Source organism: Scyliorhinus torazame, chromosome 3, assembly GCF_047496885.1.
Source record: "Scyliorhinus torazame isolate Kashiwa2021f chromosome 3, sScyTor2.1, whole genome shotgun sequence".
Classification (NCBI taxonomy): domain Eukaryota; kingdom Metazoa; phylum Chordata; class Chondrichthyes; order Carcharhiniformes; family Scyliorhinidae; genus Scyliorhinus; species Scyliorhinus torazame.
This window is the reverse complement of record NC_092709.1, coordinates 363502246-363527090: the sequence shown is the minus strand read 5'-3', so window position 1 is coordinate 363527090 and position 24845 is coordinate 363502246. Positions and strand designations below refer to the sequence as shown.

The window sequence follows — 24845 nt, the reverse complement described above, 5'->3', positions numbered from 1 at the left end:
GTGCGGGCAGCCACTGGAACTCCGAGGTCTTCTTGACGAGGTGGCGAAGAGCCGTTGTGTGGGAGGCAAGGTTGGGAATGAACTTCCCCAGGAAGTTGACCATGCCTAGGAAGCGTAGCACTGCTTTCTTGTCTGCCGGCTGCGGCATGGCTGTAATGGCGCTCATCTTGTCTGCATCCGGACGGACCCCTGACCGGGAAATGTGGTCCCCCAGAAACTTTAGCTCAGTTTGGCCAAAAGAACACTTGGCTCGGTTGAGGCGCAGGCCGTGTTCCCGTATCCGCGCAAAGACGCGCTGGAGACGACTGATGTGCTCCTGTGGTGTGGTGGACCAGATGATGACGTCGTCAACATAGACGCGCACCCCTTCGATGCCTTCCATCATCTGTTCCATGATTCTGTGAAACACCTCGGATGCCGAGATGATGCCAAACGGCATTCTGTTGTAGCAGAACCTGCCGAAAGGAGTGTTGAAGGTGCACAGCTTCCTGCTGGACTGATCCAGTTGGATCTGTCAGAAACCCTTCGAGGCATCAAGCTTGGTGAAAATTTTAGCCCGGGCCATTTCGCTCGTGATCTCTTCCCGTTTGGGTCTGGGGTAGTGTTCCCTCATGATGTTGTTGTTCAGATCTTTCGGGTCGATGCAGATCTGGAGTTTGCCAGAGGGCTTTTTACGCACACCATGGAGCTGACCCATGGCGTGGGCTCCGTGACCCGGGATAGCACCCCTTGGTCCTGGAGATCCTGCAGCTGCTGCTTGAGGCGGTCTTTGAGTGGTGCTGGGACCCTGCGAGGTGCGTGAATGACCGGGATGGCGTCCGGTTTGAGCCGTGTTCTGTAAGTGTAGGGCAGTGTGCCCATAGAACATAGAAAATACAGCACAGAACAGGCCCTTCGGCCCACGATGTTGTGCCGAACCTTTGTCCCAGATTAATCATAGATTATCATTGAATTTACAGTGCAGAAGGAGGCCATTCGGCCCTTTGAGTCTGCACCGGCTCTTGGAAAGAGCACCCTACCCAACCTCAACACCTCCACCCAACACCAAGGGCAATTTTGGATGCTAAGGGCAATTTATCATTGGCCAATTCACCTAACCCGCACATCTTTGGACTCGAAAACCTCCTGGTTGTGGGTGAGGAGCGAGTGGATGACGAGTGATATTGTAGGCCTCGTCAAAAAGAAGAAGGAGGCATTTGTCAGGGCTAAAAGGCTGGGAACAGACGAAGCCTGTGTGGCATATAAGGAAAGTAGGAAGGAACTTAAGCAAGGAGTCAGGAGGGCTAGAAGGGGTCATGAAAAGTCATTGGCAAATAGGGTTAAGGAAAATCCCAAGACTTTTTACACTTACATAAAAAGCAAGAGGGTAGCCAGGGAAAGGGTTGGCCCACTGAAGGATAGGCAAGGGAATCTATGTGTGGAGCCAGAGGAAATGGGCGAGGTACTAAATGAATACTTTGCATCAGTATTCACCAAAGAGAAGGAATTGGTAGATGTTGAGTCTGGAGAAGGGGGTGTAGATAGCCTGGGTCACATTGTGATCCAAAAAGACGAGGTGTTGGGTGTCTTAAAAAATATTAAGGTAGATAAGTCCCCAGGGCCGGATGGGATCTACCCCAGAATACTGAAGGAGGCTGGAGAGGAAATTGCTGAGGCCTTGACAGAAATCTTTGGATCCTCGCTGTCTTCAGGGGATGTCCCGGAGGACTGGAGAATAGCCAATGTTGTTCCTCTGTTTAAGAAGGGTGGCAGGGATAATCCCGGGAACTACAGGCCGGTGAGCCTTACTTCAGTGGTAGGGAAATTACTGGAGAGAATTCTTCGAGACAGGATCTACTCCCATTTGGAAGCAAATGGACGTATTAGTGAGAGGCAGCACGGTTTTGTGAAGGGGAGGTCGTGTCTCACTAACTTGATAGAGTTTTTCGAGGAGGTCACTAAGATGATTGATGCAGGTAGGGCAGTAGATGTTGTCTATATGGACTTCAGTAAGGCCTTTGACAAGGTCCCTCATGGTAGACTAGTACAAAAGGTGAAGTCACACGGGATCAGGGGTGAACTGGCAAGGTGGATACAGAACTGGCTAGGCCATAGAAGGCAGAGGGTAGCAATGGAGGGATGCTTGTCTAATTGGAGGGCTGTGACCAGTGGTGTTCCACAGGGATCAGTGCTGGGACCTTTGCTCTTTGTAGTATATATAAATGATTTGGAGGAAAATGTAACTGGTCTGATTAGTAAGTTTGCAGACGACACAAAGGTTGGTGGAATTGCGGATAGCGATGAGGACTGTCTGAGGATACAGCAGGATTTAGATTGTCTGGAGACTTGGGCGGAGAGATGGCAGATGGAGTTTAACCTGGACAAATGTGAGGTAATGCATTTTGGAAGGGCTAATGCAGGTAGGGAATATACAGTGAATGGTAGAACCCTCAAGAGTATTGAAAGTCAAAGAGATCTAGGAGTACAGGTCCACAGATCACTGAAAGGGGCTACACAGGTGGAGAAGGTAGTCAAGAAGGCATACGGCATGCTTGCCTTCATTGGCCGGGGCATTGAGTATAAGAATTGGCAAGTCATGTTGCAGCTGTATAGAACCTTAGTTAGGCCACACTTGGAGTATAGTGTTCAATTCTGGTCGCCACACTACCAGAAGGATGTGGAGGCTTTAGAGAGGGTGCAGAAGAGATTTACCAGAATGTTGCCTGGTATGGAGGGCATTAGCTATGAGGAGCGATTGAATAAACTCGGTTTGTTCTCACTGGAACGAAGGAGGTTGAGGGGCGACCTGATAGAGGTATACAAAATTATGAGGGGCATAGACAGAGTGGATAGTCAGAGGCTTTTCCCCAGGGGAGAGGGGTCAATTACTAGGGGGCATAGGTTTAAGGTGAGAGGGGCAAAGTTTAGAGTAGATGTACGAGGCAAGTTTTTTACGCAGAGGGTAGTGGGTGCCTGGAACTCACTACCGGAGGAGGTAGTGGAAGCAGGGACGATAGGGACATTTAAGGGGCATCTTGACAAATATATGAATAGGATGGGAATAGAAGGATACGGACCCAGGAAGTGTAGAAGAGTGTAGTTTAGTCGGGCAGTATGGTCGGCACGGGCTTGGAGGGCCGAAGGGCCTGTTCCTGTGCTGTACATTTCTTTGTTCTTTGTTCTTTAGGACCTCTGCCTCTCCGATCCGGCTGCGTAGGACCCCTGCCTCGCCGATCCGGCCGCGTAGGACCCCTGCCTCTCCGATCCGGCTGCGTAGGACCCCTGCCTCTCCGATCCGGCCGCGTAGGACCCCTGCCTCTCCGATCCGGCCACGTAGGACGCCTGCCTCTCCGATCCGGCCGCGTAGGACCCCTGCCTCTCCGATCCGGCCGCGTAGGACGCCTGCCTCCCCGATCCGGCCGCGTAGGACCCCTGCCTCCCCGCTCCGGCCGCGTAGGACCCCTGCCTCGCCGATCCGGCCGCGTAGGACCCCTGCCTCTCCGATCCGGCCGTGTAGGACGCCTGCCTCTCCGATCCGGCCACGTAGGACCCCTGCCTCTCCGATCCGGCCACGTAGGACCCCTGCCTCTCCGATCCGGCCACGTAGGACCCCTGCCTCTCTGATCCGGCCGTGTAGGACCCCTGCCTCTCCGATCCGGCTGCGTAGGGCCCCTGCCTCTCCGATCCAGCCGCGTAGGACCCCTGCCTCTCTGATCCGGCCGTGTAGGACCCCTGCCTCTCCGATCCGGCCGTGTAGGACCCCTGCCTCTCCGATCCGGGAACGTAGGACCCCTGCCTCTCCGATCCGGCCACGTAGGACCCCTGCCTCTCTGATCCGGCCGTGTAGGACCCCTGCCTCTCCGATCCGGCTGCGTAGGGCCCCTGCCTCTCCGATCCAGCCGCGTAGGACCCCTGCCTCGCCGATCCGGCCACGTAGGACCCCTGCCTCTCCGATCCGGCCGCGTAGGACCCCTGCCTCTCCGATCCGGCCACGTAGGACCCCTGCCTCTCCGATCCGGCCACGTAGGACCCCTGCCTCTCCGATCACGTAGGACCCCTGCCTCTCCGATCCGGCCGTGTAGGGCCCCTGCCTCTCCGATCCGGCCGCCTGGAATTGGGAGTAGCGGCTGGTCGCGTTTTCGTGGAGCACGCAGGCTTCGATGGCGGTGGCTAGGGTGAGGCTCTTAATTTTGAGGAGCTGCTGGCGTAGGGTGCCCGAGGTGACCCCAAAAACTATTTGGTCCCGAATCATGGAATTGGAGGTGGCCTCATAACCGCAGGACTGCGCGAGGATACGGAGGTGCGTAAGGGAGGATTGGAAAGGCTCATCCTTATCCTGCAGGCACTGCTGGGAGAGGTACCTCTCGAAACTCTCATTTACCTCGACTCTGACGTGCCGCTCGAATTTTAGCAGGACCGTCTTGTACTTCGTCTTGTCCTCACCTTCCGCGAATGCCAGGGAGTTGTAGATGTGGATGGCGTGTTGCCCCGCCGTGGAGAGGAGGAGGGCGATCTTCCTGGTGTCCGATGCATTCCCCCTGTCTGTGGCTTCTAGGAAGAGCTGGAATCGCTGTTTAAACAGCTTCCAGTTTACGCCGAGATTTCCAGCGATTCGGAGCGGCTGCAGCGGGCTGATGGTGTCCATGGCGCAGGATGGCGGATCGCTGAAGATGTGCAGGTAGGTCTCACTGTTGCTGGGTTCCAATCCTGGTACTATGTCGTGTTGGGTGTTCCGTCATACAGACGAACCAACACAGTTGCAGATGGTACAATTCTGTTTTATTACTATCAATAACATCATCTGTAAACTGGTTACTGTGGTTCGTTCATTGCCCTTTAACCTGTGGACCCAGCCCCAGCACTGTCTTAGAGAGGCACTCAGCACATGGTGAATGTCTGAGTGGCGCGCTGTGAGCTCTGTGCCCTGAGCTATCTCCTGCTGGAATGAGCAGGAACTGTGGTGTTCCCTGTTTTATAGTGCGTGTGTTCTTACTGTTGATTGGCTGTGATGTTACGTGTGTGTTGATTGGTCCAGTGATCTGTCTATCAGTGTGTATGTGTGTTTGCACCATGATGTCTACCTTAATATCATGACACTCCTCAGAGCTAATGCCCTTCGAACCAGGAAACATCCCAGTAATCCGCTTCTTCACCCTCTCCAAAGCAGCCACATCCTTCTGGTAGTGTGGCGACCAGAATTGTACTCAACCTTGAATAAAAGAGATGGAAATTAAGAGCAGGAAGGGATTTCACAAGGAGACAGAGGTTGTAGCTGAGTGTTTATTGTATGATCTGTCTTTACCAAGGAAGAAGATGCTACCCAGGCCATGCTAAAGATAAGATAATTCAGACACGAGGAGGGTTTAAACTTGAAAAGTAAGAGGGGGGTTTATGTCAGATGCCCAGGAGGGGGTGCAGAGGAGATTCACTCGGTTGATTCCGGAGTTGAGAGGATTGGCTTCTGAGGAGAGACTGAGTAGACTGGGACTATACTCATTGGAATTAAGAAGAATTACAGAAACATCTAAAATTATGAAGGGAATGCGGGCAGGTTGTTTCCACTGTCGGGTGAAAGCAGAACTAGGGGGCATAGCCTCAAAATACGGGGAAGTAGATTTAGGACTGAGTTTAGGAGGAACTTCCTCACCCAAAGGGTTGTGAATCTATGGAATCCCTTGCCCAATGTGACAGTTGCGGTTAAAGGTTTTTAAGACAAAGGTAGATAGATTTTTCAAGAGTAAAGGAATAAAAGGTTATGGTGAGCGGGCGGGTACGGCGAGCTGAGTCCACAAAACGATCAGCCATGATCTCAGTGAATGGCGGAGCAGGCTCGAGGGGCCAGATAGCCGACTCCTGCTCCTAGTTCTGATGTTCTGATGATGTTAACTGCTCATAACTTCTGTCTCCTACAGCCGAGCCAATTTTGAATCCACCTGATCAAGTTATCCTGTATCGTGGGAGGGATGCTCCGCCCGCCGCGCCACATTTCTGCTTCCCCCCGCCGGCGGGGTTCTCCGTTTCACCGGCCGGTTTCCCATGGGGCTGCCCCATGCCGTCGGGAAACCCCCGGGCTGCCAGCAGAACAGAGCATCCCACTGACGGAGAATCCCGCCCCATGTGTATTTGCTTTCTCTATAAGTCTCCGATATGGGACCTTGTCAAAGGCTTTGCTGAAATCCATGTAAAGTCATTTTTGAAATAGTGCAAACCTTGCTCCCTTGCATTAAGAAGCAGCCACTTCTCTCAATGACCAGCAGCACCATTGTACTTCCATTTTATCCTCGTTGCCAATATTGTAGTCAATCTGGAGTCCTGAAAAGGTGAGTCAAAAGTAATTTATTTCCCACTCACAGCGAGGAAATACAGCGAGTGAGCAACAGTGCCAGTCGCAGCCGGACACACCCTGCGCCGCCAGCTCCTACCTGGGCCGGCTTTCATCTCAGGGAATTAACGATCCTGCTGTTGGTCCACCGACCTTCAGCAGGGGACCTCGTACTCCACGAGTCCCACGGGGAGGTCAGCCCCTTTCCAATATACCACCATCTTGACAAAAATAATTCAAACTTCCATCTTTGCAGGAGGCCTGCAGTTGTGGTGTCAGCAGACAAAGACTGTCCAGGTTTCTGGGTGGGTGCTAGTGTTGTAACCAAACTGGAACTGTTTGGCTGGAGGTACAACCAGTCAGCTTAATTTTGACGAATGCTGAGAAAGCGGAGGTGAGTCAGTGACCTTTGTAAAAATTGATTGTTTAATCCTTCCATGGACGACTGTTGGTTTCCTTTGATTCTATCAAATTCTTCTCTGTTAATGTTGACTTCTCTTTTACAGCGGTGAAACTTTCGACAAAAACTATGTAGGCTTGGCGAATATGGCTGTGATGTGCTCGAGGGAGCATTCTGGAGGACTCAGTTTGGTGAGCGCACATTCTTCCTTCATTTTCTCACACCTCTTCGACTACGGTCTCATGATAGGCAGACATGCAGATAATGATATACAGACAGGCACAGGCAGGCGGCTAATGGACACAGAGAACAGGACATGACCAATAAGCAGGCAGGACACTCAGGGTGGGATCTGACTATAAAAGACACGAGGCACTCACACTCCACCTCTTTCCACTGATGAACATCCAGAGAGTCGGTCAGGGTGTATGTACAGCATCACACCTCCACCACGTGGCTAAGAGCTAGTCTGGTTCAGTCAGACAGAGTAACCACACTTAGGTTAGCAGAGAGTCGAACTCATAGAGAACTGTGCTAACTGTGCTATTAGTTCAATAAATCAGATTGTACTAACTTCAAGGTCTGGGGTATCTTTTGGTTAAAGCTGCACCCAGTTGCAGCCAGTGTTATCCCAGAGTATGTAACACAACATACGGATAACAGATTGTTCTTGTTAAAGTGCAATGACCAGAACCTCAAACTACTTCAATGTTAAAGTGAGCAGAACGCCCGAAGGGAGCATATCAGCTACAGTGGGAAGAGCTGACTGATGGTGATTTAACCTGAGGATCACCAGACCTCAGATGACGGGCAAGGTTGAGAAGACAGGGCTTTCGTGAATAATCTCAGCTGGTCCGGGAATTGAACCAAGGCTGCTGGTTTCACTCTGCATCATAAACCTGCCTTCCAGCCAACTGAGCTAACCCAGCCCCTGCAGGTGTACATTTTACCGATGGCACGGAGTGTAATACCGTGGTAAAGAATGTCGCTGAGCTTCAGGCAAAAGACACCAGTTTTCCCTTGTTCTGAGTACACCCCACTGTGGGAGTGCCTCATAACACAATGAGCTATGCCCTCAGATTAGAGATGGGATTTCACAATGACAAGCACCATGATCAGCCCAACAATACTGACATGGACAAGTGACTTTACAACAGGCAGCTTGGGGAGATCGAGCAGGCTTTTCACATTTTTTTACTGACAGCACAGGAGGTCATTTGGCCCATGTTGTGTGCACCGGATCCCAAAAGAGCTGCCGAGTTAGTCCCATTCCCCAGCACCATCTCCGTAGTCCTCTAAATGACTACGTACCCGTACCAGCCTCCCCGAACAGGTGCCGGAATGTGGCGACTAGGGGCTTTTCACAGTAACTTCATTTGAAGCCTACTTGTGACAATAAGCGATTTTCATTTTCATGAATCACTTTCAAATATTTATCCAGCTCTCTTTTGAACCCTCCTGTGGAATCCACCCCCACCACCCTCCCAGGCAGCGCATTCCAAACCATAACAACTCTCTGAGTAAAGTTGTTTCCCCTCATCGCACTCCCAGCTCTCTTGCTGAGCAGAATAGACGACAGCAAATTCTGCGGATGCTGGAAGCTGAAACAAAGACAGAAAATATTGGAAAATCTCAGCAGGTCTGACAGTCACCTCCATCTCCGTGCTCACCTCTTCAGGCAGGTGTCTGCTCCCTGTTCAACAGATCCTTTTCCCGGCACCCAGCATTCCCCCTCCACCTGGACCCTTCCCTCAGGCCGTTCACCTGCTCTCGATCTTCTCATTCAGAACTGTCGGCGTGACGTTGACCGTATCTATTTCTCTGCTCCTTACACCCACTCTAATCTGTCACCATGTGAATTTGCTGTACTCCGCTCTCTCAACATAACAACACAAGAACTAGGAGCAGGAGTCAGCCATCTGGTCCCTTGAGCCTGCTCCACCATTCAATGAGATCATGGCTGATCTTTTGTGGACTCAGCTCCACTTTCCGGCCTGAACAGCATAACCCTTAATCCCTTTATTCTTCAAAATACTATCTATCTTTATCTTAAAAACATTTAATGAAGGAGACTCAACTGCTTCACTGGGCAAGGAATTCCATAGATTCACAACCCTTTGGGTGAAGAAGTTCCTCCTAAACTCAGTCCTAAATCTACTTCCCCTTATTTTGAGGCTATGCCCCCTAGTTCTGCTTTCACCCGCCAGTGGAAACAACCTGCCTGCATCTATCCTATCTATTCCCTTTATAATCTTATATGTTTCTATAAGATCCCCCCTCATCCTTCTAAATGTCAACGAGAACAGTCCCAGTCTACTCAACCTCTTCTCGTAATCCAACCCCTTCAGCTCTGGGATTAACCTAGTGAATCTCCTCTGCACACCCCCCAGTGCCAGTACGTCCTTTCTCAAGTAAGGAGACCAAAACTGAACACAATACTCCAGGTGTGGCCTCACTAACACCTTATATAATTGCAGCAGAACCTCCCTTGTCTTAAACTCCATCCCTCGAGCAATGAAGGACAAAATTCCATTTGCCTTCTTAATCACCTGTTGCACCTGTAAACCAACTTTTTGCGACTCATGCACTAGCACACCCAGGTCTCTCTGCGCAGCAGCATGTTTTAATATTTTATCATTTAAATAATAATCCCTTTTGCTGTTATTCCTACCAAAATGGATAACCTCACATTTGTCAACATTGTGTTCCATCTGCCAGACCCTAGCCCATTCACTTAGCCTATCCAAATCCCTCTGCAGACTCCCAGTATCCTCTGCACTTTTTGCTTTGCCACTCTGAGGTCCAACCCTGACTTTGTCATCCAACCCGCTGACAAGAGTTGGGCTGTTGTTTTCTGGCTTCCTCCTACCTCCCCCTTGACCCTGACCTTACCATCGAGCATTCCAGAACTGTCACAGACCTCATCTCCTCAGGAGATCTACCCTCCGTCTGCCAACCCCAGGCAGCCTGCTTCTTCCTCCCCCCCCAAAATCTACAAACAGGACTGTCCCGGGAGGCCCATCGTGGCAGCCTTTCCATTGGATTGCAGCAGACCAAGTACGGGCATGTGTAGGTGAGGGCAGGACGGTGAGTTGAAATGGCCAGTGACAGGAAGGTCTGGGTCCTGGTTGTGGACGGACCGGAGATGTTCTGCAAAGTGGTCACCCAGCCTGCGTTTAATCTCTCCAATGTAGAGTAGATCACACTGGGGACGACACAAGATTGAAGGAGGTGCACGTGAAACGCTGCATCACTTGAAAAGAGTGTTTAGGGCCTGAGATGGTGAGCAGGGAGGAGGTAGAGGGGCAGGTATTACACCATCTGTGGTTGCATAGGAAGGTGCCGTGGGACGAGGTGGAGGTGTTGGGGGTGATGGGGAAATGGGTCAGGGGAAACGGTCTCTGCGAAATGCTGACGGGGGAGTGAGGGGACGTGCGTTTGGTGGTGGCATCATGCAGCAGTTGGTGCAACTGACGGAGGATGATTCTTTCAATGCAGAGGCTGGTGGAGAGAAGAAGTGAGGACAATCAGGAATCTCTCCTGATTCTGGGAGGGAGGAGAGTGGGTGAAGACAGAGATACAGGTGATGGGTTGGGCACGGTTGAGAGCCCTGGCGACCACAGTGGGTGGGAAACCACGATTAAAGAAGAATGAAGACATGTCAACAGCACCGTTTTGGAAAGTGGCATCATCGGAACAGATGCGGATGGAGTCCTTACAGGGTGTGGGGTCTGAAGAGCTGTCGTCGAGGCAGGTGTGGGAGTCGGCGGGCTTGCAATGGGTTTTAGTGTGGAGTCTGTCCCCAGAAATTGAAATAGAAACCAAGGAACGGAAGGGGAGTGTTGGAGATGGATCATGTGAAGATGATAGAGGGGCGGACATTGCAAGCGAAATTAATCAATATTTCCAGGTCCAGACGGGAACATGAAGTGGCCCCGAAACAATCGTCAATGTACCGATAAAAGAAATGTGGGATGGGGCCAGAGTAGGACTGGAGCAAGGAATGTTCCACAGACCCCATAAAGAGACGGGCTAAACTGGGATCCAAGCGGGTAGCTTTGGTTTGGAGGAAATGGGACATGTTAAAGGAAAGGTTGTTCAGTGAGAGGACAAGTTCGCGTGTTGGTGGCTGGGGGTTATTCAGGCCTCTGTTCAAGGAAGAAGGGGAGAGCCCTCAGACCATCCTGCTGGGGAATGGAGGGATAGAGGGATTGGACACGCATGGGAAAGAGGAGGTGGATCGGGCCGGGGAACTGTAAGTTGCTGATACGGTGTGGGGCATCGGAGGAATCGCAAATGTAGGTTGGAAGGGACTGAACAAGAGGAGAGAGTGTGGAGATAGGATAGCAAGAAAGGAGTTTGGATTTGGATCTGCTCAATGGATTATGATCAGTATTTGTAATTGTTTCAGATGAATTGCGGGTAACGTAAATGTTAAAATGTTGGCAAGCCAGCACCAAGCTGAAAGTCTCCTTTTCAATTGTTCAATACTTCCTCTGGTGATCATTTACTTTTTTGGAAAAATACCCAAGAGTGCAGCAACTACCTCACTCGGATAGACAGCCACCTTGAATGGTTTGGTGTAATCGGGGATGACTAACCCAGGAGCAGTGGTTATCACAGCCTTCAGGCCGTCACGTGCCTGTTGACACTCCGCTGTCCACTGAAATGTGCTACGCTTCTTCAGCAAGTCCGTCAGTGGAGCGACCACACTGCTAACATTCGGCACAAATTTACAGTAAAAAAACACTTGTGCCAAGAAATTGCATTATTTCCCTTCATTTCGAGGGTATTGGAAACTCCCCAATAACCTTTGTTTTCACATCCCGTGGGACCAGTCGACCCTGTCCGATTGTATGGCCAAGGGAAGTGACTTGGGCTTTTCCAAACTCACTTTTGGCTAGGTTTATCACCAAACCCGCCTCCTGAAGTCGATCGAATAACTCCATCAGATGCTTCAAATGTTCTTTCCATGTCTGACTAAAAATCACCAGATCGTCGATGTATACCGCACAATTGGGTAATCCTGAATCAACTTTGTTAGTTAACCGCTGAAATGTGGCTGGGATGTTTTTCATTCCAAATGGCGTAACTTTGAATTGGTATTTAACATCTGGAGTCACAAAAGCTGAAAACGCCTTCGCCCTTTTGGATAAAGGTACCTGCCAGTAACCTTTAAGTAAATCCAATTTGGAAATAAAAGCTGATTGTCCCACTTTCTCAGTGCAAACCTCCAACCATGGGATAGGATAAGAGTCCGTTCTTATAACTGCATTCACCTTTCTATAGTCCACACACAACCGTTGAGTACCATCTGGTTTAGGTACCATCACAATGGGTGAGCTCCATTGTCTGCAACCCACTTCAATTATGCCATTTTCAAGCAGACTTTCAATTTATTTTTGAACCTGTGCCAATTTTAAAACATTTAGTCTATATGGATGTTATTTAATTGGAACAGCATTTCCCACATCTACATCATGTATAGCCATTTTAGCACTTCCCAACTTATTTCCACAAACTTCTTCATGTGACTCTTTCAGGTCAGTTTGATTTTCCTCTGGAAGGTAACTCAACCATTTATCCCAATTTTTAAGAACATTCTTGTTACCCAATATATTTTGAGGAATATCAAATTCAGAGTCATCTGGATTTGGTTCTTCACTTTGAGTCACAATCACATAAACCTCCTCCTTTTGCTCTCCTTCCCTTTCAAAGTACCTTTAAAGGATAATCACATGACACACTCGGTGAGTTTTCCAACTATCTGGCGTTCTTACCAAATAATTCACCTCACTCAATTTCTTTTCAATCTGATAAAACCTTGCTTTTAAATTGTCACCTGTCACTGGTAACAATACAAAAATATGTCCACTGACAAAACTACAAACTTTTGCTTTCTTCTCCGCGACCCGGTTCATCACATGCTGTGCAACTTTTAATTGTTGTCTAGCCAATTCACCTGCTCTATTTAACCGTTCCCTAAAATTTGACACGTAATCCAATAATGTAGTTTCAGACTTCACATTCACCAATTTCTCCTTAATCAATTTAAGTGGTCCTCTTGCCTCATGATCAAAAATTAGTTTTGAAGGACTGAATTTGGTTGACTCATTAGGTGCATCCCTAATTGCAATGAGTACGAATGAAATTCCTTTATCCCAATCCTCTGGATAATATTGATAATAAACCCTCAACATTGTCTTTAACGTTTGATGCCACTGTTCTAACGCTCCCTGCGATTCTGGATGGTACGCAGTTGATTTAAATTGTTTTACTCCTAAGCTATCCATAACCTCCTTGAGTAACATCGAGGAAAAATTTGATCCTTGATCCAATTGAATTTCTGTGGGTAGTCCATATCTAGTAAAGAATTTAAGTAACGCCTCCACAATCCTTTTAGCTGTAATATTACGTACTGGAATGGCCTCTGGAAACCTAGTAGACACACCCATTATAGTCAAAAGATATTGATTCCCACTTTTGTTTTAGGAAGCGTCTTACGCAATCAATTAAGACCCTCATAAAAGGTTCCCCAAATGCTGGAATGGGTATTAAGGGCGTTGGTTTTATCACTGTAAGAAGTCTTACAACACCAGGTTAAAGTCCAACAGGTTTGTTTCGATGTCACTAGCTTTCGGAGCGCTGCTCCTTCCTCAGGTGAATGAAGAGGTCTGTTCCAGAAACATGCATATGGACAGATTCAAAGATGCCAAACACTGCTTGGAATGCGAGCATTAGCAGGTGATTAAATCTTTACAGATCCAGAGATGGGGTAACCCCAGGTTAAAGAGGTGTGAATTGTCTCAAGCCAGGACAGTTGGTAGGATTTCGCAGGCCAGATGGTGGGGGATGAATGTAATGTGACATGAATCCCAGGTCCCGGTTGAGGCCACACTCATGTGTACGGAACTTGGCTTTAACCTGTAAAGATTTAATCACCTGCTAATGCTCGCATTCCAAGCATTGTTTGGCATCTTTGAATCTGTCAATATATATGTTTCTGGAACATACCTCTTCATTCACCTGAGGAAGGAGCAGCGCTCCGAAAGCTAGTGACATCGAAACAAACCTGTTGGACTTTAACCTGGTGTTGTAAGACTTCGTACTGTGCTCACCCCAGTCCAACGCCGGCATCTCCACATCATGGTTTTATCACTGCTTGAGGTTTCCCCATCACTTGACATGTGTGACATAATCGACAAAATTTAACTACATCTTTATGTGGTCCAGGCCAAAACTGCGTTCCAAAGAAAGCAGTACGTACGTTCCCCAACCATGGCTCAATCACGAGATTGACTCCCTACTGAAGGACAGGTCTGAGACGTTTAAGTCAGGCGACCCTGAGCTATACAAGAAATCCAGATACGACCTCTGCAAAGCCACCCGAGATGCCAAGAGAAAATATCAAACCAAGTTAGAGTCACAGACACTCTCGGCGATTGTGGCAAGGACTAAACGACATAACGGGCTACAAAGCGAAGCTGAGCAGTATCTCTGGCAGCAGCGCACCCCTCTCCAATGAACTCAGTGCATTCTAAGCTCGCTTTGATCAAGAAACAAACAATCCGCTGTCGAGCGCCCATAACTCACCCATACCCATCATCACAGCTTCCGAAGTCAGATCGGCCTTCCTGAAAGTGAACCCTCGGAAGGCGACGGGCCCGGACGGGATCCCTGGTCGCGCACTCAGAGCCTGCGCGGACCAGCTGGCAGAGGTATTCACGGACATCTTTAACCTGTCCTAACTCCACTCCGAGGTCCCCACTTGCTTCAAGAAGACCACCATCATACCGGTACCAAAGAAGAACCAGGCAACGTGCCTCAATGACTACCGACCAGTGGCCCTGACTTCAGTCGTAATGAAGTGCTTCGAGAGGTTGATCATGAAGCGCATCACCTCCATACTCCCAGAACACCTTGATCCACTATAATTCGCATACCGCTGCAACTGGTCCACAGCAGACGCCATTTCCCTGGCCCTACACTCATCCCGAGAGCATCTCGACAACAAGGACTCCTACATCAGACTCCTATTTATTGACTACAGCTCCACCTTCAACAGGGTCAGGCTTTTTAAGTACAATAAGTAAACTTTACAATTGGAATTAATAACAATTCTTTCAGGTTATTAACTTAAATTAAGTTTATTTTCAAAATTAAAAGATTAAACCTATTTTTTAAAAGGTCTTTTTCTATTGATGTTTTGGACCAGCAGTGAGACCTTCCAGTCCTCCTTGTCAATCATTATTCTTTTAACCTTGGGTCTTCCGATGTTTTTTTGGGGGGCTGCTTGGTGTTTTACAAAGGCGAGCCTTACAGCTTTTTCTTCTTTGTTCCTCCTGCTCTTTATTTATTTCTTTATGACCTTGTCCTTTGTAGCCGCTGGCACCTTGTTCGCTTTACCGAGCCGTTCGCGCAGCCTCCGCATGCCGTTGGCTTTTTTCTTCTGCTCCGGTCGTCGGCTGCCTTCCTCCCCGGCTGCCTTTCGCCAACTGACTTCCTTTCAACTGCCTCAACTGCTCTTACCTGTCGTTATTTTTTTAAATAACGGCCACCGTGAGTCCCTTTTCCAATCAAAAAAAATGTTTTTTTCCATAAACAACAAAACCCCCATTGGGGTCGACTCCACACACCCCCGCCGATAAAAATAGTGGCCGACCATCTTTCTTTCTCCCCCGCAAAACGGTTAAAGACTTGACATGATTTTTAATTGAATGACGGGCAGATGAGCTTCAAGGCACTGACTGGAGATGTCTCGTTCCTCTAAAGACACCAGCGCAAGTTGTTCATCTGCTCCCTTCGCCCAACATTGGTTCCCCAAACAAAAAACCCCAAGTCCTCCCAGGACAAGGCCCACGGGCCAAATGCCACATTTTTCCATTTTGTATCACACCCCCTCTTGGCATTTGAAACATGACATAAATTCGTACATCGCTCACACCAGCTGACCGACCGGTCATTCCTTATTTGCAAATCACTTTGAGTTATAGTGGCAGCTGTCCAGAAAGTTAACACAATAACTTTTTGTTGTGTGTTCCACTATCTCCACGGCATATTACGTACTCAGGATAGCAGCAGCGAAGAAGCCCTCAGGATCAGTAAGCCACTCAGTGACCAAAAAGGTTGTTTACTTAGTGCTGGTATGTTATGGTCTCATTCCTTTTGCCTCATTGGTCTTCTAGATTACCATGTCATGTATCAACCACTTCCACCCGTTCCTACTCCTAGCCCTGAAATATTTAACACATCCCGCTGTTTGGTGTTCAACCCAATAGAACTCATCGTCTTCACATTGAACCATTCCAAATACAAAGTCAAAGAAAGTAAGTCTTATCTTAACACATTTGCTTGGTAATTAATCACACCAACAGCTTTACACATTTCTGGCAATCCTCACAACTTCAACAACAAAAATACAATATTTACACATAATTCCATGGACTTACTAGAGTGCTTTCTGAGCCAGCACTTATGATCATTAATCAAATGTATAAAGCACACACGGTATTAACAACATCAATTAATTAGCATATCTTATGTCAAGCCATGTTAAATTTTTTTTCACACATACATAACAATTTTTTATAATATATACAACGTTTTCTTAATAACTATCATAATGCCTCAAGGCAACTCCATTTAACATATTGGTTGTAAATTTCCTTCCGCAACATCAAACTTAACCAACAACAAACAAAAGATTTCTTCAATACTATTTCCTTTTTATACTGTGGGGGTTCCTTGTCAGTGACTGTTGCCTGCCGAGACGCTTCAATAAATCCATCACTTAGTACACATCCCTTGGAGACCATAACTCATTCGTTCACTGATATTCAGGACACATGTCCAGTCAGAGATGTGTGACCGAAGGGTTCACTCTTCAGTAATAATTTCATACTTAGGTTTATTCTTAAACCGAGAAGTTTTCTTTCTGGTTTTTGTCATTTACTCTCCTCAAATATGTAGCCATTTGTATCGTTTTCCTATTAGTGGTTTTATTTTGTAATGCATTTCCCATCTTAACTTGCCCTTTCTCGGCGTCCCATTGAGAATCATTAGTTCTCCCCACATACTATTTGAAATCTTCAATCAGCCTGATAGGTTTGTAAGTGCTCCCCACATTTTACTGAACATGTTGTTACTGGCGCGCTCGATTCGAACATACTGTTGTTAAGTTTTATCTCCTGTGTGTCCTGAAAATTCTTCTGTTATATTTAAATATTTGTTTATTCCTATTTTTATGATGAGTACTGTATGATTTAACCTGGTGTCTATCTTTCCATATCCCATTATTTCACCTGATTTCCCTAATGCGATTAACCTTACTAATATTCCCAAACTAATTACTGTAATCCCCTTTAATATCATTGCCCCCCATTTTTAAACCATCTAGTTTACTCTTTGTCCGAATTACTTCCATTCCTTCTTCAACCCGGATCCTAATTTCCCTCTTGATTGTAGTCCCTTTTTCTCCCCTCCAAACAAATGGGTCTGTATCATTCTCTCCATCTGAAAAATCAAACGAACAGGTCAATGTTGTCGAGGGCCCTAATTCTTAATTTTCATTTGTGGTAGTCACCACATGCAGTATTATATGTATTACAATAAGATACCTATAGTAGAGGTACATGGGTAAATCCCTGCCTGCTGGCCCCGCCCAGTAGGTGGGGTATAAATGTGTGTGCTCACCTGTGCTACAGCCATTCTGGTTCCAGCTACAGGAGGCACAACATCTTTGCTCAATAAAGCCTCGATTATTCCACTACTCTCGTCTTTGTGGTAATTGATAGTGCATCAATTTATTGAGCAAAGATTTTTAAACGATGGATCTCCGCATCAAGCCTGATCGCCTGCAGCTGAGCCCTCCAGCAGCCGACGCCACGTCCACCTTTGACCACTGGCTAGCCTGCTTCGAAAGCTACCTCCGAACAGCCGCTGAGGAACCCTTGGATGCACGGAAGCTCCAAGTCCTTTATTCACAGGTGAGCCCTGATATTTTTCCTCTCATCCGCGATGCGCCCACTTACTCCGAAGCGATGGAGCGCCTGAAGGGATACTACGTTCGGCCAGTCAATCAACTATACGCCAGGCATCTCCTGTCCACGAGTCGCAACTCCCCGGGGAGACTCTGGGCGATTTCTGGCGTGCCCTGCACATCCTGGGGAGGAACTGTGACTGCCAGGCCGTTTCGGCAGCCCAGCACACAGAACCTTTAATCCCAGACGCCTTTGTTACGGGCATGAAGTCTGCATACGTCCGCCAGCGGCTACTGGAAGGGGGTACGCTCGATCTTGCGGGAACTAGGCAGCTCGCGAACTCGTTAGAAGTGGCCTCCTATAACATCCAGTCGTATGCCCCCGACCGCGCGGCACCCTCATGGGCATTGTGGGCCCCACCAGCTGCCGACTCCAGCTCACCGCAAGCCTGCGCCGCGCGGCAGCCAGCCAACTCGGGGGGGCCCAAGTGCTATTTTTGCGGGCAAAACAAACACCCCCGGCAGTGCTGCCCGGCGCGGAGCGCGACCTGCAACGGCTGTGGGAAGAAGGGACACGTTGTTTCTGTTTGTCAGGCCCGGTCGGTCGCCGCTGTTTCCAGGCCCGGCGTTCCTACACCCCCCACATGCGACCCAGGGGGGCCACCATTTTCCTCCTCGCAAGCCACGTGCGGCCCGTGGGCGCCGCCATCTTCGGCGCCATTTTGAATGCGCCTCAGGACCCCTGCTTGTCTGACCGTTCGTCGCCTGCCGCTACCTCCGCCACCGCTGACCAGCCCGGGACCTCCCAGCATCTGCCGCAGCTCGCCTCCATCACCCTGGATCAGTCCCGGCCCCGCAACCTCGCGACCGCAACAAAGACGGTGAAAATCGATGGGCATGAGACGACCTGCCTTTTTGACTCCGGGAGCACAGAGAGCTTCATCCACCCCACTACGGGAAGGTGCTGCTCCCTCCGGTACACCCGTCACCCAGAAAATCTCCCTGGCCTCCGGATCCCATTCCGTTGATATCCGGGGGTACTGCATCGCGACCCTCACCAACCACGGCATAGAGATCAGCAACTTCAGGCTCTACGTCCTCCCCCACCTCTGCGCTGCCCTGTTACTCGACCTGGATTTTCAGTGCCAGCTCCAAAGCTTAACCTTAAAATTCGGCAGACCCCTACCCCCCTCACCGCCTGCGGCCTCACGACCCTTAAGGTCGATCCACCTTCCTTGTTTGTGAACCTCACCCTGGATTGCAAACCCGCTGCCACTAGGAGCAGACGGTACAGTGCCCAGGACAGGACCTTCATCAGGTCGGAGGTCCAACGGCTTCTGCGGGAAGGGGTCATTGAGGCCAGCAACAGCCCCTGGAGAGCTCAAGTGGTGGTGGTGAAGACTGGGGAGAAGCACAGGATGGTCATTGACTACAGTCAGACCATCAATCGGTACACGCAGCTCGACACGTATCCCCTCCCACACATCTCTGACATGGTCAATCAGATTGCACAGTATCGAGTCTTTTCCACAGTGGACCTGAAGTCCGCCTACCACCAGCTCCCCATCCGCCCGGAGGATCGCCGATACACTGCGATCGAAGCAGATGGCCGCCTCTAGCACTTCCTTAGGGTTCCCTTCGGCGTCACCAATGGGGTCTCGGTCGTCCAGCGAGAGATGGACCGAATGGTTGACCGGTACAGACTGTGGGCCACCTTCCCGTACCTAGATAACATCACCATCTGCGGCCACGATCAGCTAACTTCCAAAAATTCCTCCAGACCACCAAAGTCCTTAACCTCATGTACAATAAGGAGAAATACGATTTCCGCACCAACTGCTTAGCCATCCTTGGCTATGTCGTGGAAAATGGAGTTCTCGAGCCCGACCCCATGCACCCCCTCCTGGAACTCCCTCTCCCCCACTGCCCCAAGGCCCTCAAACGATGCCTGGGGTTTTTCTCCTGCTATGCCCAGTGGGTCCCTAATAATGCTGGCAAGGCCCGCCCACTCATTCAGTCCACAGTTTTTCCCCTGGCGGCTGAGGCCCAACAGGCCTTCAACCACATCAAGGCCGACATCGCCAAGGCCACGATGCACGCGGTCGACGAGTCCCTCCCCTTCCAGGTGGAGAGCGATGCGTCGGACGTGGCTCTGGCCGCCACCCTCAACCAGGTGGGCAGACCCGTGGCCTTCTTTTCCCGCACCCTCCATGCCTCCGAAATTCGGCACTCCTCTGTCGAGAAGGAGGCCCAACCATAGTGGAAGCTGTGCGACATTGGAGGCATTACCTGGCCGGCAGGAGATTCACTCTCCTCATGTTCAACAACACACAGCGGGGCAAGATCAAAACCGACAAGACCTTGAGGTGGAGGATCGAGCTCTCCACCTATAATTACGAGATTTTGTATCGCCCGGGGAAGCTCAACAAGCTTGATGCCTGGTTCCAGCTACAGGAGGCACAGCATCTTTGCTGAATAAAGCCTGGATTATTCCACTGCTCTCGTCTTTGTGGGAATTGATAGTGCCTCAGCGTTTTCTCGTCTTGTTTAGATATTCCAGAAGTGCCCTCTCCAGGACTTCCGGATTTCTTTTGCCACCATCCCTTTCTTTTTTAACTGGCTTGTTTTTTGATCATTTATATACTTCATACAATTAAGGCCCGTTAAGCTTCCTCCTTTTATCATTGCACCCCTGAGTAAGATTCGAAGAATCTCAAACTCCTCTTTCGCTCGCTGCCCATAGGTTGTCTATGGAGTATCATAATTCCTCTTTTATTATTTAACTGGGGTTCGTGTCTTCGTTCTGATACAGTTCGTTTTGCTCCAGATTCCATTCTTTTCTAACTGAACTGTATGATCCCCCAGATCCTAAATCATCGTGTCTTCCTCTTTTATAGCTTCACTGATTACTTTTCCTGTGGTTTTAGTTGGTAGCTTCACCCACACTTCCTCTTCTATTTGGCAATGGCCTGATGCACTCAGCTCCTCTGGTTCCTTTAAGACAGGTTCCAAGGTTGCTATTCTCTCAATGTCTTTATCCCAACTTTTATCATTCTGATTTTTGATTATCCAATCCTTTACTTTCCGTACAGATCTCTCAGCCATTCTATTACTCTCAGTTGCATATTTCATCGCCCAATTGATTATTATCCCCCTGTCTGTGCAAAGATTAATAACGGTGTTTTTTCTAAAGTGCGATGCATTGTCCATTCAAAGTGATTTTGGTCTACCTCCCGAGGTCATCATTTCTGCTAATACTCTTTTGGTAGTGGCTCCATTTGCTTTGCTGGTAGCCCGAAGGTCATTTCCCCCCTTACAGCTGTCAGCTTTGACTAAAAAATACAGATCACCTCTTCTGCTTCTGGGGAAAAGCGGTCCTGCATAATCCAATGACCATTCCTCCATTGGTCTCTCAGTTTTTATACTCCCATAAGTTTTATTCTCTTTCTGGCCTCCACAGGACATACATCATTCACAATTTCTCCTAACTGCCGCTAAGTGTTTTTTCCAATGTGCTATTCTCATTCCGAGCTTCCCCATTTCCCTTGGCAGCACAGTGCCACCTCCATGCCCTGTAGCTTTGTGTATCTGTCTGATGACCGTTTGATGCTCGGCCGTTGTGTCCCCAACAGTTCTCAGAATTAATGCCCGAAGTCTGGCTAACTCATCCACTTCCTGATTGCCTTTACACAGTTCCCCCCTTCCTTTCGTGTGTGCTTTCTGATGAATTGTTTGGATTTCCATATCTGTTAAAATTTTATCTATCTTTTCCCACTGCTCTTCCTGTTCCAATTGTTTAAGTTTGCCGTTTGTCCAGCCACTTAGTTTCCAGAACGCCAGTTCCCTTTCTAAGCCTTGCTGCACAGAAAAAGCTATCGGTTACGATGGTTACTTCCTACAGCTGTCTCTGCTGGCACAATGCTTGCAATACTCCCTCCACTTCGCCTGCTGGTGCCGACCCAACAATAATTCCCTGTCTTTTTACCACTTTTTCTCCTAAAATCTTCACAACGAATGCCCACCTGGCTTGTTTTTCGTCTTCCTTGATTTTGCTACATCAGTATGCAACATCCAAGCATTCACCAATTCCGTTTTGCTGACTGATTCATCGAGTTTCTGTCCCTTTTTAATGTCATGAATAAACTGTGGTAAACCACTGTTAGTATATTCTCTGTATTGTGGTAAACTGTTACTGTACTACATATATTATGGGAAACCACTGCCTGATGGCCCCGCCTCCCCTCGGGCTCGGTATAAAGGTGGCCGACCTCCGGCTCTGCCTCAGTTTGGGATCAGAGGCCAGGAGGCTTTCTGTTTAGCTGATTAAAGCCTCAGTTTCGTTCACTGCTCATCTTGCGATTAATTGATGGCACATCATAAACATTAAGTCGGGGTTTAAGAGGTTGGTTTCCCATCTTTCCATCGTGCTGTATTTGCACCTTGCTGGCAAATTTGTCTCTTGGTTAACTCCTTCAAAGCTAAAGATTTGGTTGTGACATAAATCTTCCTACTGGCCGACAAGTTCTCAATCTCCACTCGTCTTTTTGTTATGGCTGCTAGACACTTCTCGATGTCAAAGAACAAAGAAAGTTACAGCACAGGAACAGGCCCTTCGGCCCTTCCAAGCCTGTGTCAACCATGCTGCCCGACTAAACTACAATCTTCTACACTTCCGGGGTCCGTACCCCGTACCCATCCTATTCATGTATTTGTCAAGAAGTTTTGCTCAGCCCTTGACCAATTTCCTGTTAAATGTTTGATAGGTGCCTGATTGCTATGATTAGCAAGCACCATGCCATGTCCATTTGCGTACAGAGCTAATTTAATGCTCAAATCATCCTCTTCATGTCTCTCCTCTAATGCTCCAGATTTTTCCACTGCTGTTTTAACTGATCTAACCCCCTCTGGGCTTCACTGGCCCACCAAAAATCCCCTCTCAAAGTTTCATTAATGGATTTAGCATAAAGACTAAAGTCTTTCACTACTGGCCTCAAAAGGGCAGCACGGTGGTGCAGTGGGTTATCCCTGCTGCCTCACGGTACCGAGGTCCCAGGTTCGATCCCGGCTCTGGGTCACCATCCGTGTGGAGTTTGCACATTCTCCCCGTGTCTGCGTGGGTTTCACCCCCACAACCCAAAGATGGGCAGGTGGATTGGCCACGCTAAATTGCCCTTTAATTGGGAAAAATGAATTGGGCACTCGAAATTTACTAAAAAGAAACAAAAAAAAGCTACTGGTCTCAAACACCCCAGAATTCACATTAGTTTCTGAACCCCTTTTCTTGAAACGGGTGCAGTGATTCCAGCTACTTTTTCTCTCATTCCGACACTAGCTTCCCTACCTTCCTTCGGTACTGAATTACCCAAATAGTCTACTTTGTTCTTCCCAATTTGGCATTTCTTTAATCCTATTTTGTGGACTGTGGAAGCATTTGAAAGGGTGCAGAGGAGATTTACCAGAATGTTGCCTGGTATGGAGGGAAGATCTTATGAGGAAAGGCTGAGGGACTTGAGGCTGTTTTCGTTAGAGAGAAGGTTAAGAGGTGACTTAATTGAGGCATACAAGATGATCAGAGGATTGGATAGGGTGGACAGTGATGGCCTTTTACCTTGTATGGTGATGTCTAGCACGAGGGGACATAGCTTTAAATTGAGGGGTGATGGATATAAGACAGATGTCAAAGGTAGGTTCTTTACTCAGAGAGTAGTAAGGGCGTGGAATGCCCTGCCTGCAACAGTAGTGGACTCGCCAACACTAAGGACATTCAAATGGTCATTGGATAGACATATGGACGATAAGGGAACAGTGTAGATGGGCTTTAGAGTGGTTTCACAGGTCGGCGCAACATCGAGGGCTGAAGGGCCTGTACTGCGCTGTAATGTTCTATGTTCTATTTTAAACCCTGCTTCACTAAGTGTTTTAATAATTTTGGCCACTCCCTCTACATGTTGTCTCAGAATACCTCTCATGTTTGCTTGATTTGTTGCTGACTCGTCTCCTGTAGTAAAGTTTAGTCCAGAATTGCCTAGTGATACTATATGTATAATCTTTATCCCGTGGCTCAGGACTGTGAGTCTCGCTATCCCTTCTCTAAATTCACCTCTTTCTGCTACTTCTTCATCCATTTTTACCTGTCGCACCGGATTTAATTTTGCCTGCTCCTAATTTCCCCTCTTTATTGGAAGGATTTACCTGTACATTCCCTTTTGCATTTACAAAATCCCCTGCCATTAACTGTACCTGCTTTCTTCCTCGATTTAGTATCTTTAAAATTCTCATCTGCTCCCATTTACCCTTGTGTTGACTGAGCACATTTGTTTGAAGTCCTGCTGTTTTTACGGTGCCATTGGATTCTGAAACTGATTCCACACCCTCCTCTATTTTTAACGTTTCATTGTTTTGCAACTGTTCTCTATAATCTTCTGCTATTTTTGACTTAGTTTTGTGTTGACGAGGAATCTGTCTTATCTCTGTCATGTTTTCACAATCTCGGATCTTAACCATTTCGGAGCGTACTTTGCCCACTTGAGCAGCCGCGAGCTTCTGTCCGCGTCCACACAACATTAATGTTTCAGCCTCATTTCCCAATGCAAATTCACACAGTGCTTTAGGGATCCCCACTGGATCTCTTTGTTGCAGGGCTTTAGATATTCTGACAAAAAATGAGACACTTCCATTCTGAAAAGTCTCTCTTATCCAGGAGTTTTTTTGCCTGTTTAACTTTTTTCCACTCTCGTTCCATTGTTTTATCTCTCTTACCCACATTCCAGGGCAAGAGGACAACCCTAATTGCCATTTGCGGATTTCTAACTTCTGTCCCTGGCGGTCCCTTTCAGTCGCGATCTGAAATTAAGGAATAAGTACCCGTCCTGGGCAGTTATCACAAAGGTACCGAAGGCACTCTCTTCCTGTTTTAGTTAAGGGTCGATTGATTGGGCTCTAAAGGTTTCTCGGCGTCCCCATTTTCCCAGATGCCCCCTCACAATCTGCCATACTTTAAGGATGATTTTTTTGGCCTACTTCTACCAGTAATGGACGCAAGACACTCAATACTTGGCACTAAGATGCCCTGCAGATTTTTACTAAGTATTTTCCATCTCCTAACACTAGCCCCCAACTGAGTTTTATGTCCACCCCCCCCCCCCGGATCCACAGGAAATCCTTCC

The 24845-nt window shown here is 48.3% G+C and overlaps 1 protein-coding gene across 1 annotated transcript in view; it reads left to right on the top strand.

Moving 5' to 3' along the window:
• The window catches only part of LOC140409442 (disintegrin and metalloproteinase domain-containing protein 12-like), a 995079-nt gene that overhangs the window by 602142 nt on the left and 368092 nt on the right, over positions 1–24845 (top strand). The window contains exon 8 of the mRNA XM_072497875.1: positions 6808–6892. Within this exon, the coding sequence (XP_072353976.1) occupies positions 6808–6892 (85 nt within the window). The remainder of the gene's footprint in view (positions 1–6807; positions 6893–24845) is intronic.